At 39.0% G+C, this 26,707-nt stretch overlaps 2 protein-coding genes and 1 long non-coding RNA gene across 3 annotated transcripts; 2 read left to right on the forward strand and 1 right to left on the reverse strand.

The window, feature by feature from the left end:
* The first annotated feature begins 704 nt into the window (after positions 1–704).
* LOC113543995 (phospholipase A2-like) lies at positions 705–3,229 on the forward strand. The gene is made up of 4 exons (XM_026942559.3): positions 705–837; positions 1,311–1,458; positions 2,549–2,682; positions 2,822–3,229. The coding sequence occupies exons 1-4, from the start codon at positions 789–791 to the stop codon at positions 2,944–2,946; spliced, it is 456 nt and encodes a 151-aa protein (XP_026798360.1). The 5' UTR covers positions 705–788; the 3' UTR covers positions 2,947–3,229.
* Positions 3,230–9,866: 6,637 nt separating this feature from the next.
* On the reverse strand, positions 9,867–12,739 carry LOC113543963 (uncharacterized). Its single transcript, XM_026942515.3, has 3 exons — positions 12,626–12,739; positions 12,494–12,549; positions 9,867–12,402 (listed from the first exon to the last, which is right to left on the reverse strand). The coding sequence occupies exons 1-3, from the start codon at positions 12,643–12,645 to the stop codon at positions 10,205–10,207; spliced, it is 2,274 nt and encodes a 757-aa protein (XP_026798316.3). The 5' UTR covers positions 12,646–12,739; the 3' UTR covers positions 9,867–10,204.
* An 86-nt stretch (positions 12,740–12,825) lies between these two features.
* Positions 12,826–16,809, forward strand: LOC113544190 (uncharacterized). Its single transcript, XR_003404485.3, has 3 exons — positions 12,826–12,922; positions 15,892–15,944; positions 16,222–16,809. It is a non-coding gene; the product is annotated as an uncharacterized LOC113544190 (long non-coding RNA).
* The last annotated feature ends 9,898 nt before the right edge of the window (positions 16,810–26,707 follow it).

Genomic DNA, 26,707 nt, shown 5'->3' on the forward strand with positions numbered 1-26,707 from the left:
ATGGGTGAGAGTGTTTGAGCCTATGTTCGTTATTAATATCTTCCTAGAAGAGATCGAGTCGACATAGATATAGACATAATATCTTGCCCATATTGTAAAATGAAGCAATTTCTTTTCCAATTCTAAAAATGGCAGACAAAATGTTTAACAAAGCTGTTTATAAATATAAGTCTGAGCAATAAACCAATAACATCCTTTGAAAGAATTTATATTTTTAAAATATAATATTTGATTTGTTATTTTATCTTATATGTATTAGCAGATCACAAATTTGCAAGGTGCTATACCATGAGATCTCATCCATGGCATAATAAGAATGATGGAGGGCAAACTATTAGACTGATAAGATTAACAGACATCTGCATTCATGGTTTTTATTTGTAAGGCTGTAATACTCTACTGGGTTCATGATGTGTTTCCTCAGGACACTAAACAGGGCAAAGAAACCCCATTCATTTACACCAAAAAAACCCACTAAATTCTGTCATCTCTACATTTAATCTCTCCTCTTAAGGAATTTTGTGGGGAAAAAGGATGATAGAATAAATACTCTGCCTTGTTCATGTCCATTACACCAATGACTTCTCTGCACGCAGTGTTAGTACTGACATTAGGCAATACTTGTTAAGATGTGAGAATTTTCAGCATTTTATCCATATGTGTATGGACATGTTCTTACATGACGTCCTCTGTTATCTAGGGAAGTTAAACATTTCAAGGCTGGGTTGTGGTTACATAAGGAGAATTCATTGAGATGTGAGGCAGTGTAAATCTCTCCACCGGTTACCATGATGATCCTCCGCTCTGTCCTCCTGCTGGTACTTGGCATCAACTCTGGTAAGTGCAACTGACTTTTATTTTAAATTGAAATTAGAACAGCAATGATGCACAGTACTTTTAGTTGTCTTTTTAAATGAAGGTCTCATCAAAGACATTTACAGAAGGAAATTCAAAACCTGTGATTGTGTGACAGTCTTGGTTTTAGGGTCTGATTTAATTTTTTTCTGGTTTCGAAATTTCAAGCAACCAAAGACGTAAAAAACCATCTTTAAAAAAAAAAAGAAACAAGAGATGGGAGCTGAAATTGAGCAGATACAAATGAGTTGATACTTGACAGTTATCACCTTGATTAAAGTCTTGGCAGTGAAAACCTTGTGGTAGAAACATGAGATCTAACTCAGGAATCCAGTGACCAGAAGAGAATACCATGAAATATGAAGCTTGAGTTAGAAAGCAGTTTTTGGATTTACCTGATGCTTACCATGTCCTGTGTGTGTGTGTGTTTGTGTGTGTGTGCATGTGTGATTCAGCTCAGGCACTTTACTACAGGGCACTGTGGCAGTTCAGACGTATGATCATCTGTGCCATACCTACTAGCTGGCCATTCCTGGACTATGGAAACTATGGCTGCTACTGCGGCTGGGGTGGTTCAGGCACTCCCGTCGATGACTTGGACAGGTTGGAAACCACACTTTTTTAAAATCATTTTTTGTGGACAATGCTTAATTGAATGCTTGTATATGCAATGGATTTACTCTATTTTGGAAAAAGGTAAAATGGTTGAAAAAGGCAGTTCAAGATTGGGGCAGTCTATGTACCCATCTCCAAACCCACCTGACCTTTGAGCCAGGCAAGAAAATCTGCATCTATAATAGCACACTACCGTACTAAATAGTATATTCAATACACCATGCTACCTGTGGCCTAAAACTGTAGTGTAGTGTAACGTAAAAGCATTCATCTGTATAATTAACATTTTAACTAGGCAATGTCCCCTTCAGTACTGTTAATATGTTTGGCAAGCGGACAGCTGGGACAGACAGAAATTTACACCTGCCATTTTCATGGGTCTTAATTGCAATTCAACTGATCACTTGCAATTGGATTTCATGACTAGGACAATCACATAATTGACTAGGTGTTCCTTTGATTTACTGGGGAGCCACCAAAGTAAGAGGTTTGACTGATCAGGTCATAATGTGCCTCCAAGGTTCACACTTATTTCACCTTTTCGGTGCAAAACATCTCCAGATATATCTCTGAATTTACCGTCTAGCAATAGCAATATTGCATTTACATTTTGTTTGCAACTTTATGTTGTCACCAGTCAAGGGAGAAAGACTGATACTAGCAGTGTCAGAGTACGCTGCACTCCATATAAGAAAATATAAGATTTGACACATACACAGTGTATATATATATATATATATATATATATATATATATATATATATATATATATATATATATTATTGAGTCCCATTCCATAAGCAATACAGGAATAAATAAACAAACTGAAAATGTTAAATTCTGGTCAATTCCTTTAATGTTATTTGTTAGTTATGGCTAGTTATAATCCTGAAGATATTGTTTTGCAACTTATTACCCGCCAATGAACAGGAGACAGAGTCCATTAGCATAAAAACAAGCATTCAGCAAGAATATAATTTACCTAACATTGGAAATACTGCTTATTGGCAAACTTCATAGCAGTAGCTTGTTTCTACCAGGTTTCACTGATTTACACAATTCTTTCCAATGCCTACAGATGCTGTCAGGTTCATGACAACTGTTATGGTGAAGCCTTGAAGCATAAAGCATGCTGGCCTATCTTTGACAACCCTTACACAGAGATCTATGCCTACGGATGTGACAAAGCCACAAAGAAAATCACCTGCAAAAGTGAGTGCTTATTTAAAAAACCTGAAAGGCCTTTGAGAACTGACCAGAATCAGCCCATAGAAATTTACAGAGTGAATGAATTGGAAATTTAGTGGGTAGTATCATTAATGTCTTTTCTCTCTTGCTTTCTCTGTCCCAGAAAACAACACAGTTTGTGAGATGTTCATTTGTGAGTGTGACCGGAAGGCTGCTGAGTGCTTTTCTGCATCTAAATACAATAAGGAACATAAGAGACTGCCTAAGAGTCGCTGCAAAAAGAAATGAAAAAGATCTGTTCCCATGAAACAATTTGAAGTGTATGCTCTCTGTTGTCAGATATTGAAAATCAGTTTGAAGTAAACACTCCAAATGAGAATTACCGTCACCTCTGGTGCTTGAAAATCAATTAGAGAAGACTCCAAATTAGAATTACCCACACCCCTGCTGCTTTTGAATATAACAGCTTAGATGTGTCTTATTCCCATATACAACTGGAAAGGTACTTTCAAAAACAGCATGTAGTTCCATCATGTACATACCATTTCTAATAAAGTTGTTTCTAAACCTGCATGTCCATCTTCCTTGGGATAATACCACAGCTCATAGGCATGAGTCAACCATTAACTGATCTTCAAAATCAAATTATCATAGCCATATACAAATTTGTGAGCAAATCCTACCCTAACACCACCTATGTTTCAGGAAATAAGGTCAATTTGAACATGCCAAGTTAATTGGAATTGTGACCTATAATTTTTGGCCTGAGAACGTGTGTAATAAACCTTGACTGTATAAGAAAAATCTCATGAAAAAAAATTGTCTAAAAGATTAACTTAATTTTTGATCAAGAATCTCCCAAACAAAAACTGTAGCCTATAATCAACATCAAGCCTAAACATGCTTCATTTTTAGGATAAACACTCAACAGCAGTTGCTGAATAAAACATTCAGTGATTATTACCTTTATAAAAGTCACACATTCAACCAATTTCAAAAGCAATTGATTCATTTTACTTGAATCATTTACAATTGCAAACAAATTTAAGAACAATTCCCACACCACAGTAATCTCCAAAGCCCATCAGTATTTGCCTTGTTCATTCCAGGAGAATAAAGGACCCTTAGTCAAAACATACAAAAATCTGAGAAAAATCACTTTAATCCTTGAATCCTGCAAAGCAAGTTTCAAACTATATGCAACAGATTGCAATTACCCCAAATACTGGAGAAGAAGAAGAAGAAGAAAAAAGAAAATTACCACGCAATTCAACAAGAGCTCTTCATTTGAGGGAAAAAAAACAAGTCAAAATGTGCATTCTCCATTTATTAATACAAATATTCATACAAGCATTCAGGCAACCAATAAAGTACCTCAAATGAGCAAAGAGTTCAGCAGTCCTGAGCAATAGAAGCACTCATTACTTAATCATTTGAGCTGGTCGGGAGGGCCTGGAATGATATTGCATTTTATAGATTCTGAAAAACAATAACTGGTTTTGCTCACACTTACAGCACTATTGGAAAAGCTTGGTGGAACACTGAATGCTGATGAGGCACTGGTTGGGCCACAATTTCTTGGTTCACTGGTTTTGCATCTGTGCACTCCAGCTTTGAACAAATTTGTGATTTGCAGCTCCTTGAGAAGACATGCAGAAACCTAATGGAAAATTACACACTGGATTGTATTGGTTATAGCGTCCTACCTGGGGCAAAGTACTCTGGAAAGAAATGCCAGCAGAATTCTGTGAAGCACCTTGAGAGGGTCCAGCAGCATAAATTTCTGTGCCTTGAGATGTTGAAGCAGCATGAGGGGAGGTTTGGCTGGTTGCTAGAGAGGCAATTCCACTCTGCACCATTGAGCCTTGTGTCAGTTAGGAAGGCTTGGCAAGAGAGACTGTTTGTGGGATAGGGGAGAACTGTGTAGATGTGGGAAATGCTGGGGAATGCACATTATTCTGGGACATGGCAGAAGTTCCAGCACTTTGGTTCAGAAATGGCAAAATATTGTTGACTGTTTTTGTCTGGGTATCAGAGCTCAGAGATGGAGAAAATGATGCATTCAGTAGCCAAGCCTGGAATCCAGAAGGTGGATTGTGATGCTAGGCTGGTATGAAGACTGGGTCTGGAATCCAGATATCTGGTTTGTGGTGTCCACAGTTTGGGAGGAGGATGGATTTGTCTGACCCCATAAGATGCTGTACCATTTAGCATGTCCTGAAGATTCAGCCCCATAGCTGCCCTGAGACTGAGATGTAGAAACAGACTGGCCTGCAGAAACCACTGTTGTGGAGTTAGGCTGGTATGATGATTGGGTCTGGAATCCACATATCTGGATTCTGGGACCCAGATATGACTGGGTCTGGGATCCTGACACTTGGGATCCTGTAAAATGGTGTACATGCCAGAGGTTTGCCTTGGATACAAAGCTGTAGCTCCCAAGGAATGAGCTTGAGCTATAGCTGACTGGCCTGCCAAAATCCGTGTGGTGGTGCTAGGCTGGTATGATGACTGGGTCTGCAATTCAGATATCTGGTTTGTGGTGGGCACAGACTGAACGGAAAATGTAATGCTCTGGTCTTGTGAAGTGTTGTACCTGCTGGATGCCTGCAATTCATGCAATGATGAAGCATCTGATGGCGGCAACTGAGAGCTAGAAGCAGACTGGCCTTGCAAAACCTGTGTTGCAGAGCTAGGTGCATATGTTGACTGGGATTTGGAATCCAGAGACTTGCACAGAGGATGGAATATAGTCTGACCCTGTAAAATGCTGTACCATTTAGCATCTCCTGAGGATTCAGCCCCATAGCTGACCCAAGTCTGAGATGTAGAAGCAGACTGGCTCACCGAAACCTGTGCTGTGGTGCTAGGCTGGTATAAAGACAGGTTCTGGAATCCAGAGATTTGGTTTGTGGTGACCACAGACTGGTAGGAGGATGGAATGCTCTGACCCTGTGAAGTCAGATACCCACCAAAGGATAGACCTTGATACAATGAAGCACCTGAGGCCTGAGCCTGAGGGGTAGAAGCAGACTGGCCTGCCAAAACCTGTGTTGCAGAGCTAGGCTGGTATGATGACTGAGTCTGGAATCCAGAGATTTGGATTGTGGTGATTGCAGACTGAGAAGAGGATGGAATTGTCTGACCCTGTAAAATGCTGTACCATTTTGCATGTCCTGAGAATTCACCCCCATAGCTGCCCTGAGCCTGAGATGCAGAAGCAGACTGGCTTGCCGAAACCTGTGCTGTGGTGCTAGGCTGGTATAATGGCTGGGTTTGGGATCCAGATACCTGGTTTGTGTTGGCTACAGACTGGGAATAAGGTGTAATTCTCCGGTCCTGTGAAATGTTGTACCCACTGGAGGCTTGCCCTTGGTACAATGTTGAATCACCTGAGGACTGAGCCGGAGATTTACATTTACATTTACATTTATGGCATTTGACAGACGCCCTTATCCAGAGCGACTTACAATAGTGCTTTGAAGTCTATCAAAAATACATTCTGATATTGGCTCAGTAGGTCACAAACTAGGAATACCATCAGTCCAAAACTCTGTTGGGGAGGTTTTTTTTTTTTTGTGAAAGTGCTAATTTAAGTATTTTATGAAGAGGTAAGTCTTTAGCCGTCGCTTGAAGACTGCCAGTGACTCAGCTGTTCGGACATCTAGGGGAAGTTCATTCCACCACCTTGGTGCCAGAACAGAGAAGAGTCTCGATGCATGCCTTCCTTGTACCCTGAGAGATGGAGGGACCAGTCGAGCAGTGCTAGAGGATCGGAGGGAGCGTGGTGGCGCTCGAGGTGTGATAAGTGCTTTGAGATAAGTGGGTGCTGGTCCGTTTTTGGCTTTGTAGGCGAGCATCAGTGTTTTAAATCTGATGCGGGCAGCTACAGGAAGCCAGTGGAGGGAGCGCAGCAATGGGGTGGTGTGGGAAAATTTAGGAAGGTTGAAAACCAGTCGTGCAGCTGCATTCTGGATCAGTTGCAGAGGACGAATGGCGCTCAGAGGCAGACCTGCCAGGAGTGAGTTGCAGTAGTCCAGTCTTGAAATGACAAGGGACTGAACAAGCACCTGTGTGGCCTGTGAGGAAAGAAATGGACGAATTCTTCTGATGTTATAAAGGAGAAATCGACATGAGCGTGTTAGATTAGCAATGTGAGAGGAGAAGGACAGTTGATTGTCCATGGTTACCCCAAGGTTGCGTGCGGTAACCGAAGGCGAGATCAGAGAATTGTCTAGGGAAATTGCAAGATCCTGAGATGGGGATGAATCACATGGGATGAACAGCAGTTCAGTTTTGGTGGGATTAAGTTTCAGCTGGTGAGTTGTCATCCATGATGAGATGTCAGCCAGACAAGCTGATATCCGAGCAGAAACATGAGAGTCTGAGGGAGGGAAGGAGAGGATGAGTTGAGTGTTAGCTGCATAGCAGTGGTATGAAAACCCATGTGAGGATATGACCGCACCAAGAGATCGGGTATAGAGGGAGAACAGGAGAGGACCAAGTACTGAGCCTTGTGGAACACCAGTGGAGAGTCTGCGAGGAGCAGAGGTGGATCCCCTCCATGTCACCTGATATGACCGATCTTCCAGGTAGGAAGCAAACCATTGCCATGCTGCACCACGAATTCCTAGGCTCATGAGGGTGGATAGGAGAGTCTTGTGGTTCACCGTGTCAAACGCTGCTGAAAGGTCAAGGATGATGAGAACTGAAGACAGTTTGGCTGATCTAGCGGCATGTAGCTGCTCAGTGACGGCCAAAAGGGCAGTCTCTGTGTAGTGTGCCGGTTTAAAGCCAGACTGATTGGGATCTTGGAGGTTGTTCTGTGAGAGATAGCAAGACAGCTGATTATAGACAGTCCGTTCAAGGGTTTTAGAAAGAAAAGAGAGAAGTGATACCGGTCGGTAGTTGCTGATGACAGAGGGATCTAGAGTGGGTTTCTTCAGGATGGGAATAACTCTTGCTCTTTTGAATGAAGTTGGTACATGACCAGATGTTATGGAGCCATTGATGATAGTGGTGATGAAGGGGAGGAGGTCTTGAGAGATGGTCTGAAGCATTGTCGAAGGGATTGGATCCAATGGGCAGGTGGTAGGATTGCAGGATAAGATGATTTGCAGGATCTCTTCTGTTGTTAGTTTAGAAAACTGTGTCAGCGAATGAGAAGGAGAAGTAGCAGACTGGCCAGTCAAAACCTGTGTTGTGGAGCTAGGCTGGTATAATGATTGGGTCTGGGATCCAGATACCTGGTTTGTGGTACCTGCAGATTGGGAAGAGGATGGTCTCTGGAATCCAGGGGCATACTGAGCTTTTACAGGCCAAGATTGAGATAGCGAAGGGCCACAGTTATTAGGCTTGAGAGACTCGTACCAATAAACTCTTGAAGACTGAGCTGTGTAGTTATTCTGGCATTGAATGGTAGGAGCAGCTTGACTATGAGCATTTAGTACAGGTTTACCATGAGCAGCACCACCAGAAGACTGCACAAAACTAGAATCATGTTGAGCAGTTTGGACCTCAGAAGTAAGCATAACACTACTAGAATTTCCTCCTCCTCCTCCAACATTTCCATTTGCACCTTTTCTGGACAGTAGCTGAAAAGGTTGAACAGGTGTAGCAAGTTGAAAATTTTGGTTCCATGTGACATTAAAATGTCCAGCTTGCCAATCAATGATAGATGTTCTATTCCACACTATGGGGTATAAAATTAAACCAGTTTTAGATTATAAAGTTACAACTACAGACATGCATACCTTACATTTAAAACATTTTTAACTGCTCACCACTGAATCCATTTATATGTCCATTGTGATGAACACAATGGGGTCGTATTCCTGCATATAACCGAATAGTTACTTTCAAAAACAGCATGTAGTTCCATCATATACATATCACTTCTAATTAAGTTCTTTCTAAAACTGTGCGTGTGTCTTGATTGGGATAATTCAATCACTCTTAATTAAAATTTTAATTTTTAAACTTTAATTGAACTTCAACATTAAATTTTCATCACAGTAATGTACAAATTTGTAAGCAAACTCTGTTCTATTTAGTAACTATGCTAATGCTTCAAAAAATGCTTCAGTGGGAAGATTTTTGGATAACTAAACTTTTTGGCCAGAGAAATATTTTGTGTAATAATCTTTGACAGGAAAAGGAAAATCTTCTGGAAAATTAGACATGGGCTTTGTTTATTGTTGCTGATAGAATCGCTTTGAAAATAGCATCTATATGTGGAAAATGATCAATCTAGAAGGCTAATATTGCCAGATAATTGTCACAGTTTTGGTCATTACACACCATGACATTAGTGCAGTTTGGACATTATGCAATATTCATATTTAATATGAATCATAATACATATTTTTGTTATACTTGTAATTAATTCTATTTCAGCTTAGTAGAGTTGATGAAGCATTGGTATACATTGCAAACCATTTTCTATTATGGATGAATATTTTTAGGGGAATTTTAATTTAGTTTTAGTTAAACAAAACTCAGAAACTGTAGCCTATGATCAATTTACAGTATCAAGACTCACATTTAGGATGAAATCTCAAAATGAAATCTCTACAGTGGGTGCTGAATAACAAGAACAAATAGGCATCAATTATTAAGTAGTACCTTTATAAACTCAGACATTTAATTCTTTTTTTTGGCAATTGATTCATTTTGCTTGAACACTATTGCTAGCTGCAAACTAGTTCTAGACCACTTACACACCACACTAATCTCAGGAACTTGTTAGCATTCGCTTCATTCATACCAGGAGAATACCAGTCAGCCATTTCAGTCAAAGCATATTAAAAGCTAGGAAATTTATTTGAATCCTGCAAACCAAATTCGTTTCAAACTATATTAGCCCACAAATACATAAGCAGTGTTGAAAACTAGCTACACTTTCTGCTAATACTTCAATGCTCAATATCTGAATAAAAAGAGCTATGGTCAGTCCTTGTCTATGTTCATAGTAAACATACCGGCAAACAGACTGGAATGTTCTACATGTACTGCAGATGAATTAATTTTTCCTTCATTGTCAAAATGCTGAAAGCAAGATTAATTTGTGACTAAAAAAAAATGTAGGTCAGTTTTAGGTAAAATAAAGTATGATCCTATGCTAGAGATTGAAGTTACCCCATATACTGAAAAACCATTACCACTCAATTCAAGAAGAGCTATTCCCTTGAGAGAAAGAAACCAAGGTATAATGTGCATTCTTCATTTATTACATTATAAATATTCAGACAAGCATTCAGGCAACCAATAAACCACCACAAATGAGCAAATATTCAGGAATTCACCAGTCTGCAGCAAAAGAAGCACTCAATATTTAATAGATTTGAGCTGGTCAGGAGGGCCTCCGTTACAGAATGATAGTTTGCATTGTAGAGATGTTGAGAAAAGCTGCAACTAGTTGAGCTCACACTTACAGCACTATTGGAAAAGCTTGGAACACTGAATGCTGAAGAGAAACTGGTTTGCCTTTTTCAAAAGAGGTCCACGATTTCTTGGTTCACAGGTTTTGCGTCTGTGCACTCTGGCTTTAAACAAATTTGTTGTTTGCAGCTCCTTGAGAAGACATGCAGAAACCTAAAGGAAAATTACACACTGGGCTGTGTTGGTCATGTCGTACCTGGGGCAAAGCACCTTGGAAAGAAATGCCTGCAATATTCTGTGAAGCACCTTGAGAGGGTACAGCAGCATAAATGTCTGTGCCTTGAGATGTTGAAGCAACATGTGGGGAGGTTTGGCTGGTTGCTAGAGAGGCAATTCCACTCTGTACCATTGAGCCTTGCGTCTGTTGGGAAGGCTTGGCTAGAGAGACCGAGGGACTGGCAGCAGTTTGTGGGATAGGGGAGAACTGTGTAGATGTGGGAAATGCTGGGGAATGCACATTATTCTGGGACATGGCAGAAGTTCCAGCACTTTGGTTCAGAAATGGCAAAATATTGTTGGCTGATTGGGTATCAGAGCTCAGAGATGGAGAAATTGCTGTATTCAGTAGCCAAGTGCGGAATCCAGAAGGATTTATCATATGCCATTTTGCAGCCTGATAGGTGCCCTGCACCCGAGATGTAGAAGCAGAGTGACCCACCAAAGCTTGTGTTGTGGTGTTAGGCTGAAATGTCTGGTTCTGGAATCCAGAGATTTGGTTTGTGGTGACCACAGACTGGGAGGAGGATGGAATGCTCTGATCCTGTGAAGTCATATTTCTGCCAGAGGTTGGGCCTTGATACAATGTTGAAGCACCAGAGGACTGAGCCTGTGACATAGAAGCAGAAATGCCTGTAGAAACCTGTGCTGTAGAGCTAGGCTGGTATAATGACTGGGTCTGGAATCCATACACTTGGGAAGAGGATGGAATATTCTGACCCCATAAAATGTTGTACCATTTAGCAGGTCTTGAAGATTCAGCCCCATAGCTGCCCTGAGCCTGAAATGAAGATGAAGACTGGCTTTCCACAACCTGTGTTGTGAGACTAGGCTGGTATGAATGGCTCTGGAATCCAGAGATCTGTTCTGTGTTGACTGCAGTGTGGGATGAAGACAGCATTCTCCGATTCTGTGAAGTTAGATAACTGCCAGAGGGTAGACCTGTATACAATGTTGAAGCACCTGAGGATTGAGCTTGCGGGGTAGATGCAGACTGGCCTGCCAAAACCGGTGTTGTGGAGCTAGGCCGGTATAAAGACTGGCTCTGGAATCCAGAGATTTGGTTTGTGGTGACCACAGATTGGGAGGAGGATGGAATGCTCTGACCCTGTGAAGTCAGATACCCACCAAAGGATAGACCTTGATACAATGAAGCACCTGAGGCCTGAGCCTGAGGGGTAGAAGCAGACTGGCCTGCCAAAACCTGTGTTGCAGAGCTAGGCTGGTATGATGACTGAGTCTGGAATCCAGAGATTTGGTTTGTGGTGATTGCAGACTGAGAAGAGGATGGAATTGTCTGACCCTGTAAAATGCTATACCATTTAGCATGTCCTGAGGATTCACCCCCATAGCTGCCCTGAGCCTGAGATGTAGAAGCAGACTGGCTTGCCGAAACCTGTGCTGTGGTGCCAGGCTGGTATAATGGCTGGGTCTGGGATCCAGATACCTGGTTTATGTTGGCTACAGACTGGGAGTAAGGTATAATTCTCCAGTCCTGTGAAATGTTGTACCCGCTGGAGGCTTGCCCTTGGTACAATGTTGATTCACCTGAGGACTGAGCCAGAGATGTAGCAGACTGGCCAGTCAAAACCTGTGTTGTGGAGATTGGCTGGTATAATGATTGGGTCTGGGATCCAGATACCTGGTTTGTGGTACCTGCAGACTGGGAAGAGGATGGTCTCTGGAATCCAGGGGCATACTGAGCTTTTACAGGCCAAGATTGAGATAGCGAAGGGCCACAGTTATTAGGCTTGAGAGACTCGTACCAATAAACTCTTGAAGACTGAGCTGTGTAGTTATTCTGGCGTTGAATGGTAGGAGCAGCTTGACTATGAGCATTTAGTACAGGTTTACCATGAGCAGCACCACCAGAAGACTGCACAAAACTAGAATCATGTTGAGCAGTTTGGACCTCAGAAGTAAGCATAACACTACTAGAATTTCCTCCTCCTCCTCCAACATTTCCATTTGCACCTTTTCTGGACAGTAGCTGAAAAGGTTGAACAGGTGTAGCAAGATGAAAATTTTGGTTCCCTGTGACATTAGAATGTCCAGCTTGCCAATCAATGATAGATGTTCTATTCCACACTATGGGGTATAAAATTAAACCAGTTTTAGATTATAAAGTTACAACTACAGACATGCATACCTTACATTTAAAACATTTTTAACTGCTCACCACTGAATCCATTTATATGTCCACAAAGAACCAAAGCAATGGAAAGTAGTTGGAGTCTGAAAGAAAAAAAAAACAAATCCCATACTCAAAATTGTGTGGAGAAAAAAAAACAGGGAAACACTAAATGCATACCTCTTCATTGCCCATGACATCTCAAAATATGATTAACAGAAGGGGCCCTGACTACTAAAATGTATATGGTACACTATGCCCAAATACTAAAACCAGCACCAACCTAAAAACGCTACTTATATAACGAGTATCACCTGGTCACATGTCACCTAAGAGATAATACTTAAGTCTCTCCAGGGTCCTAAAGAAGCTTGACTTCACTTTTGTGTTTTAGCCTCATCTAGTTTCATTAGTCCCCCTCTAGATGATGGAGAACTGAGCTTGGACTACAGGCAACACTTCCTTGGGCACGCAAAGGTCACTCAAATTCAACTTTGACTGATTATTTTCTGTCCTTTTCAAAGAACATCCAATAAGATGAGCCCTCATATGTGACATATGATACATGAATTGCCAGTTAAAATATAAGAACAGATATTTGCATGGCCAAATTTCCAGAGCTATTTAATATAACCTTAAAGAGATACTATGACATTCAGGGAAAAAAAAGTGTAGCAAGGTCCTTTTTTTTCCCTTTTTTGGCTCCAATATTTTTTTATGTATTCTAGACTCGAATTTTAAAATAAACATCTACTCTTAAATTATTTTTTTATATACCTCCTTTAGCTAGTAAGCAGTAGCCTCATGGTTTCCATAGCTTAGATATCCAGTTAAACTAGTCATTAAATGAGTCTTTTTGTTTCAGTTTGTTTAGTAGGCGGTTGTAATTCTGTACATAAGAGATTAATTGTATGATAGATGAGTCTGAAAATAAATAGAAAGAGGACATCTAAGTGACCTAAGTAACAGAAGAGCATTGACACTATAGATATGACAAGTTCAAATCCTAATGATGCAAAAGTCATCTATGGCCTGGAGACTTATAGGTTTCTTCCTCATGTTGTCTGTGGGAGTTTTTCATTGCTTTTGGTGCCTCTGGCTTCCTCAATAGGGATTCTGCATCTAAATCTGCATCATTTACATTACTGTAAATCTGCTTTGTGACAATATCTATTGTTAAGTGCTATACAAACAAAATTGAATTGACGTTTAAACTTTGGTGTCACATATTTGTGAAAGATGCCTTCCTACTGCTAAGACACTGTACATATATGCTTATGCTTATAATTCTGTTTTGTGCTAGATAGCCAGAACCCTCAATAAAGACTCTTGGGCAGAAGTTGTTGAATAGTGGAGAAGACAGGGAGGTAGAGGGTGTGGAAACTTCCCTAGTGGACAGAAAGATGGGAAATTATCGGACGTTAGCTAGGAAGAAAGTAAAGCTTCAATCATGGTCTTTCTGTCAAACTTTCAGTAATTGTATAAAACTGTTGATGAAAATGTTGGGAAATATCAATGGATGTCTGTAATGTTTTGGATTTATGAAAATATATCTTTGTATAATGTGATCAGGAGTTCTAGCTTTATTGTCAGACTTGGTAGGTAGAGTTCTTCCTCGCCACGGCTTTGCCTCAAATAGCCATCACATTATCTTCTAGCTGGTAAATTTGCCTATTTCTGGCAGGCTAGAGATGACAACCAAATTATACCTGGGTGGCAGTAAAAAACAGGCTGTTATGGATTTGGTGACAAAACATAAGGTGCTGTAATTAAGGCTGGTCAGGTTGTCTGTTCAAAACTCACAGAGGGACAGTAATTGGTTGTAGTAGGTGTTGTGTGAAGTATGATGAGCAGTGCTATGCATAAAATCATGCAGATACAGGTCAAGAACTTGAGATAATGCACACATCAAACATCAGAATGGGGTAAAAATGTGATCTCAGTGACTCTCAGTCAGTAGCATGTCTGTTGATGCCAGACAGGTTGGTCTAAGTACCCCAGCTCCTGGGATTACCCCAGCTCATGAATAACTGTCTAGAGTTTACAAAGATTTGTGCAAAAAACACACACAAAAAAAACATCCAATGGAAAACATTTGAATGTTTTGTTGGAAATGTCTTGTTGATGAAGTCAGAGAAGAATGCCCAGACTGGTTCAATTTGACAGGAAGGCTATAATCACTCTTTACATCTGTGGTGAGCAGAAAAACAACTCAGAATGCACAATATGTTAAATCTTAAGTTGTCTCGAGGTGGCTGGACTACAATAGCAGACCACACTCCTGTTTCACTCCTGTCAGTCAAGGAGAAGAATCTGAGGCCACAGTTGGACAGTTGAAGATGGAAAAACAAAAACATTGCTTGGTCTTTTTCCAGCCTAACTGTTTCTGTGAACCTGTGCCCACTAGCACAGGCATTTGAGTATCTGTCTAAAGGCTACATTTGCAAGTGTAGTCTCATACATATATACATATGTATGGCATATATAGGGCAAAGTACCCTGGAAAGCAGTGTCTGCAAAATGTCTGAGGCACCTTGAGAGGGTACACCATGAGTTTCCTCATTTACATAAGGAAACACCCCCGAATTGCCATTGCCATGCGGCAAACAACTTCCCTTTAAAAAGGGAACACATGGAGCAACATGGAGTATGTAATATGATCCAAGAAGATGAAGTTCAAAGAGGAAGAAGCGCAAAAAAAGATGCTATTTAGCTCTTTTGCAAATGGTTTGTCAAAAAAGAAAAACAAGATTTGGCATGGGGACAGGTGACAAATGCTGTCAATGCTCTGTTGCTCGTAGTTAGAAATGTTGCACAGGTAAAGAGAAAACAGTTTGTTTTGAAAGCGATGGCAAAAAAGAATTTCTGCTCACAAAAGCAACATAAATGCTACAGGAGGTGGGCCATGTACATCTACCATGTCAGCACTAGATAAAAAAAAGTTACAATCATTGGTGAAAACTATCCCTAATGGTGACAAGGAAAGTATAATTCCATCAACCACAGACAAGGCTGGACTGTCACATTATAAGGAAGTAGTTTAATGTTCTTTTAGTATAATTATTTTAAAAGTTATTTTTTCAACAGCACAACAATGTCCCTGCCAAACTAAATTTTAACTGTGCATAAAACATAGGACTATATGTTAAATATAACCACATGTCCCATGTTTATGTTTGTTAATAGATCTAAAAGCAAGAGTAAAGGGTCAAAGGCATTGCTGATTACAAGCACTATGGCAGATTAGTGTTACTTTGAAGAGGACTCAAGTCAACTCTAAAGCAAATGATTGTTATTCAAAGAAATAAATACTAAAATATCCATTACTTGAGTACTGATTACTACACTGATTACTTTATCTGGGCAAAAAGGTTGTTAAAATAAAACTTGCCTAAAATGTTGCATTATTCCATTTCTAATTTGTACTGCTGTGGCATTTGGTACAGGGCCATTCCCTTCTACAGGCATTTGGTCATCGGGTACAAGCACAACTTCTAAGGTAAGTATGCCATTCTTTATGGCAATTTTGCATAGCACACTGCACGCCTTCAAAATGTAGCAAACCTACAGGAAATTTTAACACTCATGTTAGCATTGTAGAAAGCCTAATTAACGTACTAAAACATCATAACTTCTCATGTTTGTACTGCATTGTGCCTCCTCTACCAGACAAGCACGACCATCTGGCTTTCATTACACATATTGCGCATTCCACAATACTGTGTTCCTAGTGTGCTCATGTGCTCAGCTGTAATTATTCTCCCATTGTGTTGTAGGATTTGCCACAGGAATCATCAGTCAGGGCTTCAGAGCATAATCTCAGTCTCCTGCAGTGACGTACAATGTACATTAATCATTCGTTGCATAGTGCAACAAGGTAATCACCAGAATTTATATACTCACCAATAAGCCAGCCATCGCTAATAACAGCTTGCTGAAGTTGAAGTCTCACTGTTCTGTGCTGTACAATGAAAAATAGTGTGTTCCACCTGGCCACTTAATGATGACATTCAGAAAGCTCAACTGCATGTCACAAATTACCTGTACATTAACTGAGTGATAGCCTTTTCATTTCACATACATGAGTTCCTCAAAACTGGGTGATTTTATGGCTGTGTGTGAGCAATCTATTGCTGCAATAACATTTGAAAAACCTGCAATGGCATTAAATTCCTTCATAATTGTTGTCTTTTCTGCTGTCATATTTGGAAATGCAATGTACTGCAGCATCAGCGATATAAATGCATGTAAAACATGTGGCATTACTCGGCTCATTGTTGCTTGTGAAATGCCAGACCTGTCTCCAATTTTCTGTTAAAATTACTGAAAGAAAATCGACTAACAAGCCACTCATCACTCTCAGCAAAGAGGTTCCTGTGATCCTTAAAAACACAATCCCTCCCAAAGTTGTGTGTGCCAAATCAAAACATCGTCTGCATCATCCCAATAAATCTTTAGATGTTAAGGAAATTAATATAAAGGGCTCAGTTAATCTGTCTCATCTGTTTGCACTTTAATGTGAACAACAAAATCAGTAATCACGCTATCAATTTGATGCCAATATGATTGACAATAAGTGGGATAGAAGCTCATCAAAATTAGTTTACCTGCTATTACACTTTTCTACCACTAGAGGTTCCTGCATACACATGGTCATGAGTGTGCTAAATATACACACATTCTCACAGCCAAGAAAAAAACTTTATCAATCACAGTCTATACGTAGAAACCTAACATGCATATGCACAGTTTATGAACAAAACCATGTGTATGCACAGTTGATAAATGAGACCCCTGGTTTGTGGTCACTGCAGACTGGGAGGAGGATGGAATGCTTTGATCCTGATGTCTGATATCTGCCAGAGGTTAGAACTAGATACAATGTTGAAACACTTGAGGACTGAGGCCGAGAGGTAGAAGCAGACTAGCCCGTCAAAACCTGTGTTGTGGAGCTAGGCTGGGATGATGAATGTGTCTGGAATCCAGAGACTTGGGAAGAGGATGGAATGCTCTGATCTGGTAAAATGATGCTCCTGTTGGAGGTTTGACCTTGATATAATGTTGAGGTACTGAAGGACTGTGCCTGAGATATAGAATCAGACTGGCTTGTAGACATCTGGGTTGTTGAGCTAGGCTGGAATGATGACTGGGTTTGAAATCCAGTGATCTGGTTTGTGATGACTGCAGACTGGGAAAAGGATGAAACGCTCTCATTCTGTGGTCAGATACCTGCCTACCTGCTTAGAGGTGCCTTTTTAAATATGAAAAATTAGTCTTCTTGGTTGTTTTTTCATAAGAGGTTGTAGTTAAGTACATAACGGGGTTAATTATATGGTGGATTGCTCTGAAAATAGAAAGTGGGCTCCCATGTGGCACAACAGAAAAACATTCACTGCCTGTGTACTGTAATAATTTATAATCCCACTATCACCCACAAGAGAATGGGTTCTCTTTTGTGCCTGGTTCCTTTCTGTAACTGTGATTCATTGTCATAGACCTGTTGAGGCATTTACGTTAAGGGCTCCATAAAGTAAGGATAAAAATTAAACTGCAATCACTGATAGATCAAAAGATTATTTGAGTACCTGTCTGCTACATGTTGTGTAGTCTTATAGTATTTGGATATGATTATAGAAATATATAGAAATATAGTAAATGGTGCATACTGTACATACAGCAATTAGAAAAATCACTACTTATACTACAGAAGAAAACAGTGGATGGTGCTATAACACAGGAGATGACATTTCGACATTCATCACATGGTAGATTTTAGTGCCATGTGATGAAGTTTGCAATGTCACCTCCTGTGTTATTGCACCATCCACTGTTTTCCTTCTGTAGTAGTAGTTTTTCTTCTGAATGCTTTACAGTAAGCACCATTTATGCTGGAAAAGAAATTTAAATGACAAGATAGGAGATACGTACAAGTTTCTACATGTTTATTCTATCAAAGCATAATCTACCTGGTTTTACAAAAACATCCACTCAGGTCAAAATACAGAAAGTAGACCTTGCTTGTTCTTATCACTACCAAATCTTCTTACACTTATTGGGAAAAAACCCTGGCCGCCACCGTGGTTACCGTGGTGTGTAAGTTTGGTTGCCATGGTAATCTGTATCTCCCTTATAACACTGATTTCCTATTTTTTCCTATATTTTATTTGTATACATATATATATAATCAGATTACCTAAAGCTGAAGATTTTTTTTTAATCAATAAGTGGAAATTAGAAATTTGCCAGGTTGATTTTTTAAAAACAATTTAAATCTTCAGCTTGTAATAACTAAATATCTCATAAATAAATTATTTTATATGTTTATTATCTTATATATTTTATATTTTATATGTGGCCTTTATCTCTGTCTTTTTTGTAATATTCAGTCTGCTGGCTACCTTTGCTAGTTTATTTGTGGCTGATCCCAGTCATTAGATTCCTAATTCACAGTATTTTGGTATGTTTGAGTATTCTTAAGGAAAACAATCTGTCTTTGTGGTGTGCAGTATAAAAGAAAATCAAACAGTAAAACACAAGTAACAATAATATGGCAGTTGCAATTCTAAAAGAAAAGCACACAACATGCCTTAGAATTCCACTAACAATAAGACTGGAATACCATTCAACTGTTAAACTCTACACACACTAGTAGGCCAATCACGCCAGAACTTGCATCACTTACATATGCTCCATGTACAATAACTTGATATTAGCGTAACTGAACTCATTTTACACACTCATTTCAGAGTAAACATATGAATCCATGAATCCATGAACAGTTATGAATATCACCTTTGAGGCATTTAGAATTAATACACCTTTTAGTCAAACTGACCAAAGTGACCTGCACAGCCACACAATCCTGTGTCAGCATCCAAATCACTACGGACATCTGTTGCAATGTATGAACAGGAAATTCACAGTTTCATCAAAACATTTTACATTGATTTGTCAGTGGATGATTATTCACCTGTAAGTCAATATCCACGGAGCATATCCCCTTCCTGACCTCCTAATCACTCGCTCACATGCGTTGCACCACTCACATGCACAATGACCTCAACCAGTGCCTCTTAAAGGCCCCTATACTTCATTCTCCACAGATATGTGTGCTATGTACATTACAGGAATTAATGCTTCTAGCCCTGGTTACATTAAAGCAAAAACAACAACAAAAAAAAAGATTTAGGACTTTGACAGCAAATAATGTGACACCATACACAGGCTACAAATCACATTTCCACCTTCACTGCTTTTTTAGGCTACACTGTTAGCAATGAAAAAAAAATTATTGCAAGAAATGTGCAAAATAAAAATCTATGTATCATATTACACCATTTAAGGATGTACCAATCCCTAAACTGGACTTGAATGACCTGGTACACTATATGGTCAAACATCTGTGGTCACCTGACCATCACACGCATACATGCTTGTTGAACATCTCATTCCAGATTTATTTCCCCTTTTTGCTGTTATAATAACCTCCACTCTTCTGGGAAGACTTTCTGCTGGATTTTGAAACATGGCTGTGGAGATTTGCCCATTCAGCCACAAGAGCATTAGTGAGGTCAGACACTGATGTTGGGTGAGGAGGCCTGGGGCATATTCCCGTTCATCCCAAAGGAGTTCTGTGGAGTTGAGGTCAGGGCTTTGTGCAGGTCACTCGAGTTCTTCCACTCCAACTTTGGCAAACCATGTCTTCATGGACCTCACTTTGTGCATAGGGGCACTGTCATGCTGGAACAGGTTTGGGTGTCATGGTCAAGTGTCCACATACTTTTGGCCATATAGTGTAGCTCAGCTGAAATTGGTGATTGTGGAACTGAGAGTGCACAACAAGGAAGCTCATGTCCATCAACAGAGCCATTCTCATAGCTCAATAACTGGCCTTCCTTGGTTGGAGGATGTGATGTATACAGAACTGTTGGGAACTGCCATGTTGAGCTCCAACCTCAGTAGCATCCGTAAATGCCTGTCTGCTGCTCTAAACTAGCTGAGTAAGACTGGATAGCGATGTGCAACCCACAGCACTGAATGCAGAAGTCACAGTGCTGATTTTATTTCAAGCTTATTTAGAAGGAATTTCTTTGGAAGTGGTGGGAGTGGGATAAAAAAGAAAAAACGGTATGCACACCTATATAATGTCCCATTAATGATAAAAGGAATAATAAAGACTTTTCCCAGCATTCTACATAAATATTTTGAGACCATCAAAATTTAATTTCATTTGCTTCTTTACTATTTGCATCATCTTTTTTTACACTGCCCAATTTATTTGATATGTATTAGATAAAAGGCTGCGTATCTATGGTTATTATTGCATATTATTGCATGGAGAACTCCAAGACAGTTCTCCATTTCAAATTTTCTGCCCAAATATGGACAATGCCAAAGCATGATTACTAGATAAAGGAAGTCTGTTATGCACAATATGTTAGAGAAGAATTAAAACAATCCACTGAAGCCAAGTCATCAAACCAAGCACAGACTTGCATACATTGTTTAGATAACGAAAACATCCTGTATCTCCATGAACTTATCAGCTGTTTAATCTGTGAATCTCATGTTGATGGTGTCTGCTTGACTTGAAAAACAGAAGGGCTTTCATAAAGTGCTTATTATCTAGCTTATATTTTCAAATAATGTTATTCAGTATATACATATATTGGGGAAAATAAAGATTTGTTAGGGGTTTGTGCTTTTCTTGCACATTTTTTAAATTTAGTTATTTATGTTCTATATATATATATATATATTAGTCTATTAGACACGCACATGTTGGATGCACGTGCAAGGTGGCACGTGATTAGGTAGGTACAGGTATAGAATAAAATACCAAACAGAGCAGAGACAAACCCAGGATAATAATAATAATAATAATACACAGCAGAAACAGGCCTATGAACGTCATTACAAAACTCTAGGAGAGAGCTATTTATGAGTGTATGTGTAATTGGGCACAGGTAAGGCTGGGCAGAAGTCTGGTGATTGTGAACAGGGTTATGGGTTGTGCAGTTGGTCATGTGATGTGATTTGTCACCTGCTTTGCTCTGGATCCACAGCAACCCTGACCAGGATAAAACGGTTACTGCCGATGAATAAAATGAAATCAACTTCAGTTAAATAAATAAGTTAAATAAAGTTGTATTCCCACCTCATGCCTCCGGCTCCATCGTGACTCTGACCAGTATAAAGCGGTTACCGAAAATAATCGCTGTGAGAAAATAAATCTGAAAATAATAATTGTGTTTTGGATTTCTGTTGCTGGTACACAGCCTGTACACAGCCTCAGATTGATGATTTTTTAAAAATTATTTTTCAAAACCCCATCTACCTACCAATGTAGTCATTTCCAATCTCCCCAGTAGCTAGTTTTCTGCTATCATATGACATCTGAAAACACATCTTTTGGAGATGATTTAACACACATTATCCCTTCAGTAGTAAGCAGCAGACAGGCAATGTGACTCATTGACTGCAGTGAGAGCAGAAGGCATGAACTTTGCAAACGTTGCATCTGAAGAATGACACTCTCCAAGAATAACTAATCTGCTCTATTCTGTTATACATCTATTTTAATGTTCTACAGTATCACATTTCTTACACTGTTTTTAACAACATTTAAAGTACATGAATAGTGACATATAGTAAATATATTGCATAGTATCTCTGTTGCATAAGTGATGAACTATAGGCTCAACTTTCCTTAAACTACGCTTCACATTGTGGTTTGCACCAGAAGGCATGGATTTAATTTAACAAGAGAAATAAGACTACACAAACATGCAAGAACATTTCTGACTGAGCTTTTAAATCCTTCCAAAATCAGACTGTGAGAATGGAATGTTCTCTGTCTCCTTCCTTACCACAAGACGCCATCAATACATGATACTCCCATTACAAACAGAGTCATGCTGCCATGGCACTCACCTGTTTCTGTGTATCACGTCAACTGAACTTGCATGTCAAGCCTCTCGTGTGTGTTGACAGAGAACGCTCAGAGTAATATTCCTGAACCATTGCTGAACCATTATTAATTCTTTGTTAGATTATTGTTTTTTTTTTTTTTTTTTACTCCTGTGAAACTTTGAAAATGACGCAAACAAGTATTACTGGGAAATATAAGCCTATGTTATTTTCTTTTCCAGGAGGTTTGAGTTTAATCCAAGATACAGATCCAAACACATTAACCCCATTAACATTTTAAGATATTTGAAAAATATGTTTTTCTGCTTTCTCAGCTAAATCAGCAGTCATATTTAGTGCAAATGAAATTCTCTTCATTGAAGGGGAAAGTATGATCTTTCCTATAGAGGTTACCTTTTCTTCACATCAACTTTGGCTGCCTGCAAGTCCTTCTCAGAAGATTAGTCAGGTAGTGATTATGACATGCTGTGTGTTCAAGTGGTTTTGATTGGAAAAAAATGAACAGTGTAAGAAAACATTTTTTCATTTCTGTTATTATTTTTTGGTATCATCAACAAGAAGACATTTACTTTGCCTTACTGAGACAAAATAAAGAACTGAACAGTTAACATGCAAAATTACCACTTAAATCTTAACGTCTGTTGTCACATTCAAATTAGCAACCACCATGACTTTTTGTTATTGACATGCCCCCAACATGGAAAATCAGGGTTTGTGGAAAAATACGAGTTCCCAAGTAGTAATTATAACATTGTGGTGGCACTCGTGTGTGTTCACCTCGTAATTACAATATTTCCAGTGGGAGTTCAAGGCAACATTTATCTATCTAGGTGAAATCTGACTTGTGAAATCACAAGCCTTGTTTTTATGAGCCATTAGAAAACAAGATGACAGTGTTGTGGTCTGGAGGAGCTGCTTTTGCCTTGCTGTTTTCTTATTGCTGCTTACTGCATCTTTTTAAAATATCATCTCATCCTCAGACATATTCTAAGGTCTTTGTGTATTTTTTTTTCTCACTATCTACTAGGATTTTCTTATTAGTAATGTTGGCACCTCAGGAAATGCTACACAACATGCTACATGGCAAAAGTTCCATAAGTACATGGACACTACATTAATGATTAGTTTAATGTTTTCTTGAAACATAATGAACTACATAAAGGCTACTTGTCTTAACCTAACTGGGTTAGTATGATGTAGAATGAAGCATCTCCACTGCATTGACCTAGAGTCAATCTTGAAAATTGGAGAAAATTGGAGAGACACTTGAAATTACCTCAAGTTTTAACAATTTGCATGAATATATGTGTATAAAAAGCAAAAGTAATGGCATGTACTTTTGGGAAAGGTTGAACCTGAAGTCAGCAGGAGGGTAGGACAGGGCTAGGCATGTCTGGTATGAGAAATGAGTCATAATACACCAGTTTGCTAAATTCCGAAGAAGAACCAAGTGGAAGATATTTTTGAAGTTTCACAGACATCGTCTAACTCTGCAGCTAATTATAAATTTGGTGCCTAACCCTGCTTTATTACTTTTCAGTCCCAACCCTACACCTTAGCCACCCAAAAGGGTTCTTGGGCTGGTCCCTTAAAGGTTCTTTGTAGAAACCTATAACAGAAGGTATCCAAGTAAAACCATTTTATAAAGCTAAAGTCCTTAAACATCAAGCCATCTAAGTATGCAATTCAAACAATTCCTTATCAGAATATACCAAAGCCAGGTATGTCAAGTGACACTCTTGCAAAACGTTTACAAGGTCTAGAACCATTTATGGTTTCTTGATTCACATAAAGGTTCTATGTAGAGTCCTACAAGTGTTTCCTGATCCAAGAGTCATCCAAATAGACCTCACTGAGAAAGTTAAGAAACGTTAACTATTCAAGGGGGCTTTGAGGAAGCTTCTTTTCTAAGAGCACTGGGTTGGCTCTGTACTTCTTATTGTACAGTGTGACCAAGATGAGGGATGGGCACCAGTCAATTAATCTCTACAGGACCATGGAAATCCAGACTTTTGTATCCCTTTAATGAAGTCAGAGGTGGAACTAGGGTTGGAACTCATCAGGAAGCTATCGATCAATATGAATTAACTCTAGTCTTGAGAACCATGCTATTTCACACGTATAGCATAGCATAGAATTCAAGATGAACCAATCATAGATCTAAATAAAGATCATTTCAGTAAGTCCATTGCTATTCTAGACATTTAGGGCTTTATAATCCAAAATTTTAATCATAGAAAGCTAAAAAACATTATAGCATTGCATTGTTTAACACATTCATCAAGTAGCCATCAATCCATGTATAATTTTTACCCAGTGTGTTGTGTCAAGACAGGACAGGACTAATCAAATTTCACCTTGTAGTTACTAATCCAGTTAATCAAGTTCTTTAGTCACATCTGAATATTTGAGCAGGGATGGTGGATCTATACACTCTGAAGGGTTGGAGATATACATGATTAAACGACTGTAGATCTCCTGCACTGGATTAATAAGGCACCTAAACCACAGGAACAACAAAATCAAAAATGTAAAAAACAGTTTGAATCAAATTCCAACACTGCCACCCACAGATATCTGTGGCCAGGAGTCTAGAGACCAAAACTGGCCATGTTCTCTGAGTGAGAGACGTACTCTCTCCCCTCTCAATCACAGCGGCACTAGCCAATCGTGGGCATCTGTGAGATCATGTGTAGGGAAGAGGATAGATAGTGCTTTTCTCCAAGTGTGTTATGCTGTCCTGTGATGCTGTCCTGAAGTTGCAGTCAACTGGGTTCACACGGCAGAGGAAGCCCATGTCCCCGGATGGTAGCTGTCATATGATGGAGAAGCTGGTTGGTGGGTGGGAATTGGCCAAGATCAAATATGAGAGAAAATGGGGCAAAAGTTCTTAAAAGCTTGCACATTTTACTTTTTAAAATTGAAGGATAGATTATTTATCTGAGATGTATAAATTTACCCATTTAATAAACTCACTATTAGACTTTTGTATCATTTTAACATATATTTAGTTCAAATAGCTCCTGTTAATGGATGTCTTCTCTAAACAACTAAAATCTAATATTGACTCCTTGCATAACATTCCTATTTCTTTTAGGCAATAAGAACACACTACTTTTTTAACTGTCTAAAACTGCATGCTTATGTACTATAATAAATGATTTAGCAATATACACAACTGCCTAGTTTATTTACCATGAGAAATACAGACTATAGTAGTAAGTAGTAAAAGTAGTTTAAAAAAATGGGTGATGGAATACATTTGCCAGACATGAAGTGTGGATTTTTGTTTACGTCTCAAAACTGCAACTGTTAAATTAACTAGATAACATCAGGTGGCACTGAAACATCAGGTGGTTTACTTCACATGGCTTTTAAACAGCATGTAAGCTGTGCTGCTAAACATCAGTGAAAGGATGATTTGATGCATTCTAATGTGAAGTAGAGTCAGTTACCACCCGGAAGTTGATATTCCTCTTTATTCCACAGCAATTCAACAACTATTACAATTTTTATTTATGAAACAATGACACATCCTATTTTTATCCATTTATCCATTTATGTTTCACAGATGTTTGACAGATGTTTCACAACATCAAACAAATTAGATCCCAACACTTATGTTGTAGCAGGTTTTTTTTCTTGCTCTCTTCATTTTACTGAGAAACCTGAAAGTGCAAACCCATCTGTCCTGAAATTGTTATGACTTTACCTCTGACTGTGTGGAATGTGGGACCAAATCCAATTAAATAGTAAATGAACCACAAGTATAAATTCCAGGGATCCCTGTAGCACATATTTAATTTATGAAGACAGTCCAGATATTTAGCTATTAGGATCATTATTAAAATGTGTATAATAATATTCTGATTATTTATTGGTGCCATAGAGTGCTTTTAACATGCATATTTTTTCCCCAGAACTTTCCACTCACTGAACAGATTAGGTTCAAGTTAACATTATTTATAGCTATTTGTTATTGAGGGTTTTTTTTTAAATGTTTGTCATGTTATTGAGGTTTGGATTTATTTGGCTTTGGTTTTATGGAGGTTTTTAACCTATTTAAAGTGACCAGTCAAGTAACAACTTTAAGATCTGAGTAACCACTGTAACAAACACACACTCACACACATACACACACAGAGAGAGAGAGAGAGAGAGGGTCACAGAACCCTGGAGCTTCATTGACCCAATTCAGAGAGAGAGAGCCACTGCTTACTTTAACCACCAGGTTATAGTAGGAAATTTAAGATACATCTAGCTTCTCAGATAGTACAAATATATCTGCATGACGTGTGCATTTTATGTTGCAATGACCTTCTTTGCCAATTG

This window comes from Pangasianodon hypophthalmus, chromosome 17, assembly GCF_027358585.1.
Source record: "Pangasianodon hypophthalmus isolate fPanHyp1 chromosome 17, fPanHyp1.pri, whole genome shotgun sequence".
Taxonomy (NCBI): domain Eukaryota; kingdom Metazoa; phylum Chordata; class Actinopteri; order Siluriformes; family Pangasiidae; genus Pangasianodon; species Pangasianodon hypophthalmus.

Bases quoted from the DNA above. Each gene is read 5' to 3' on its own strand.
- LOC113543995 (XM_026942559.3), top strand. From the start codon at position 789: ATGATGATCCTCCGCTCTGTCCTCCTGCTGGTACTTGGCATCAACTCT. The intron at 838-1,310 runs GTAAGTGCAACT...TGTGTGATTCAG, and splicing joins GGTACTTGGCATCAACTCTG to CTCAGGCACTTTACTACAGG. The intron at 1,459-2,548 runs GTTGGAAACCAC...CAATGCCTACAG, and splicing joins CCCGTCGATGACTTGGACAG to ATGCTGTCAGGTTCATGACA.
- LOC113543963 (XM_026942515.3), bottom strand. From the start codon at position 12,645: ATGTCATGGGCAATGAAGAG. The intron at 12,550-12,625 runs GTATGCATTTAG...TTTTTCTTTCAG, and splicing joins ATGTCATGGGCAATGAAGAG to ACTCCAACTACTTTCCATTG. The intron at 12,403-12,493 runs GTGAGCAGTTAA...TATACCCCATAG, and splicing joins ACATATAAATGGATTCAGTG to TGTGGAATAGAACATCTATC.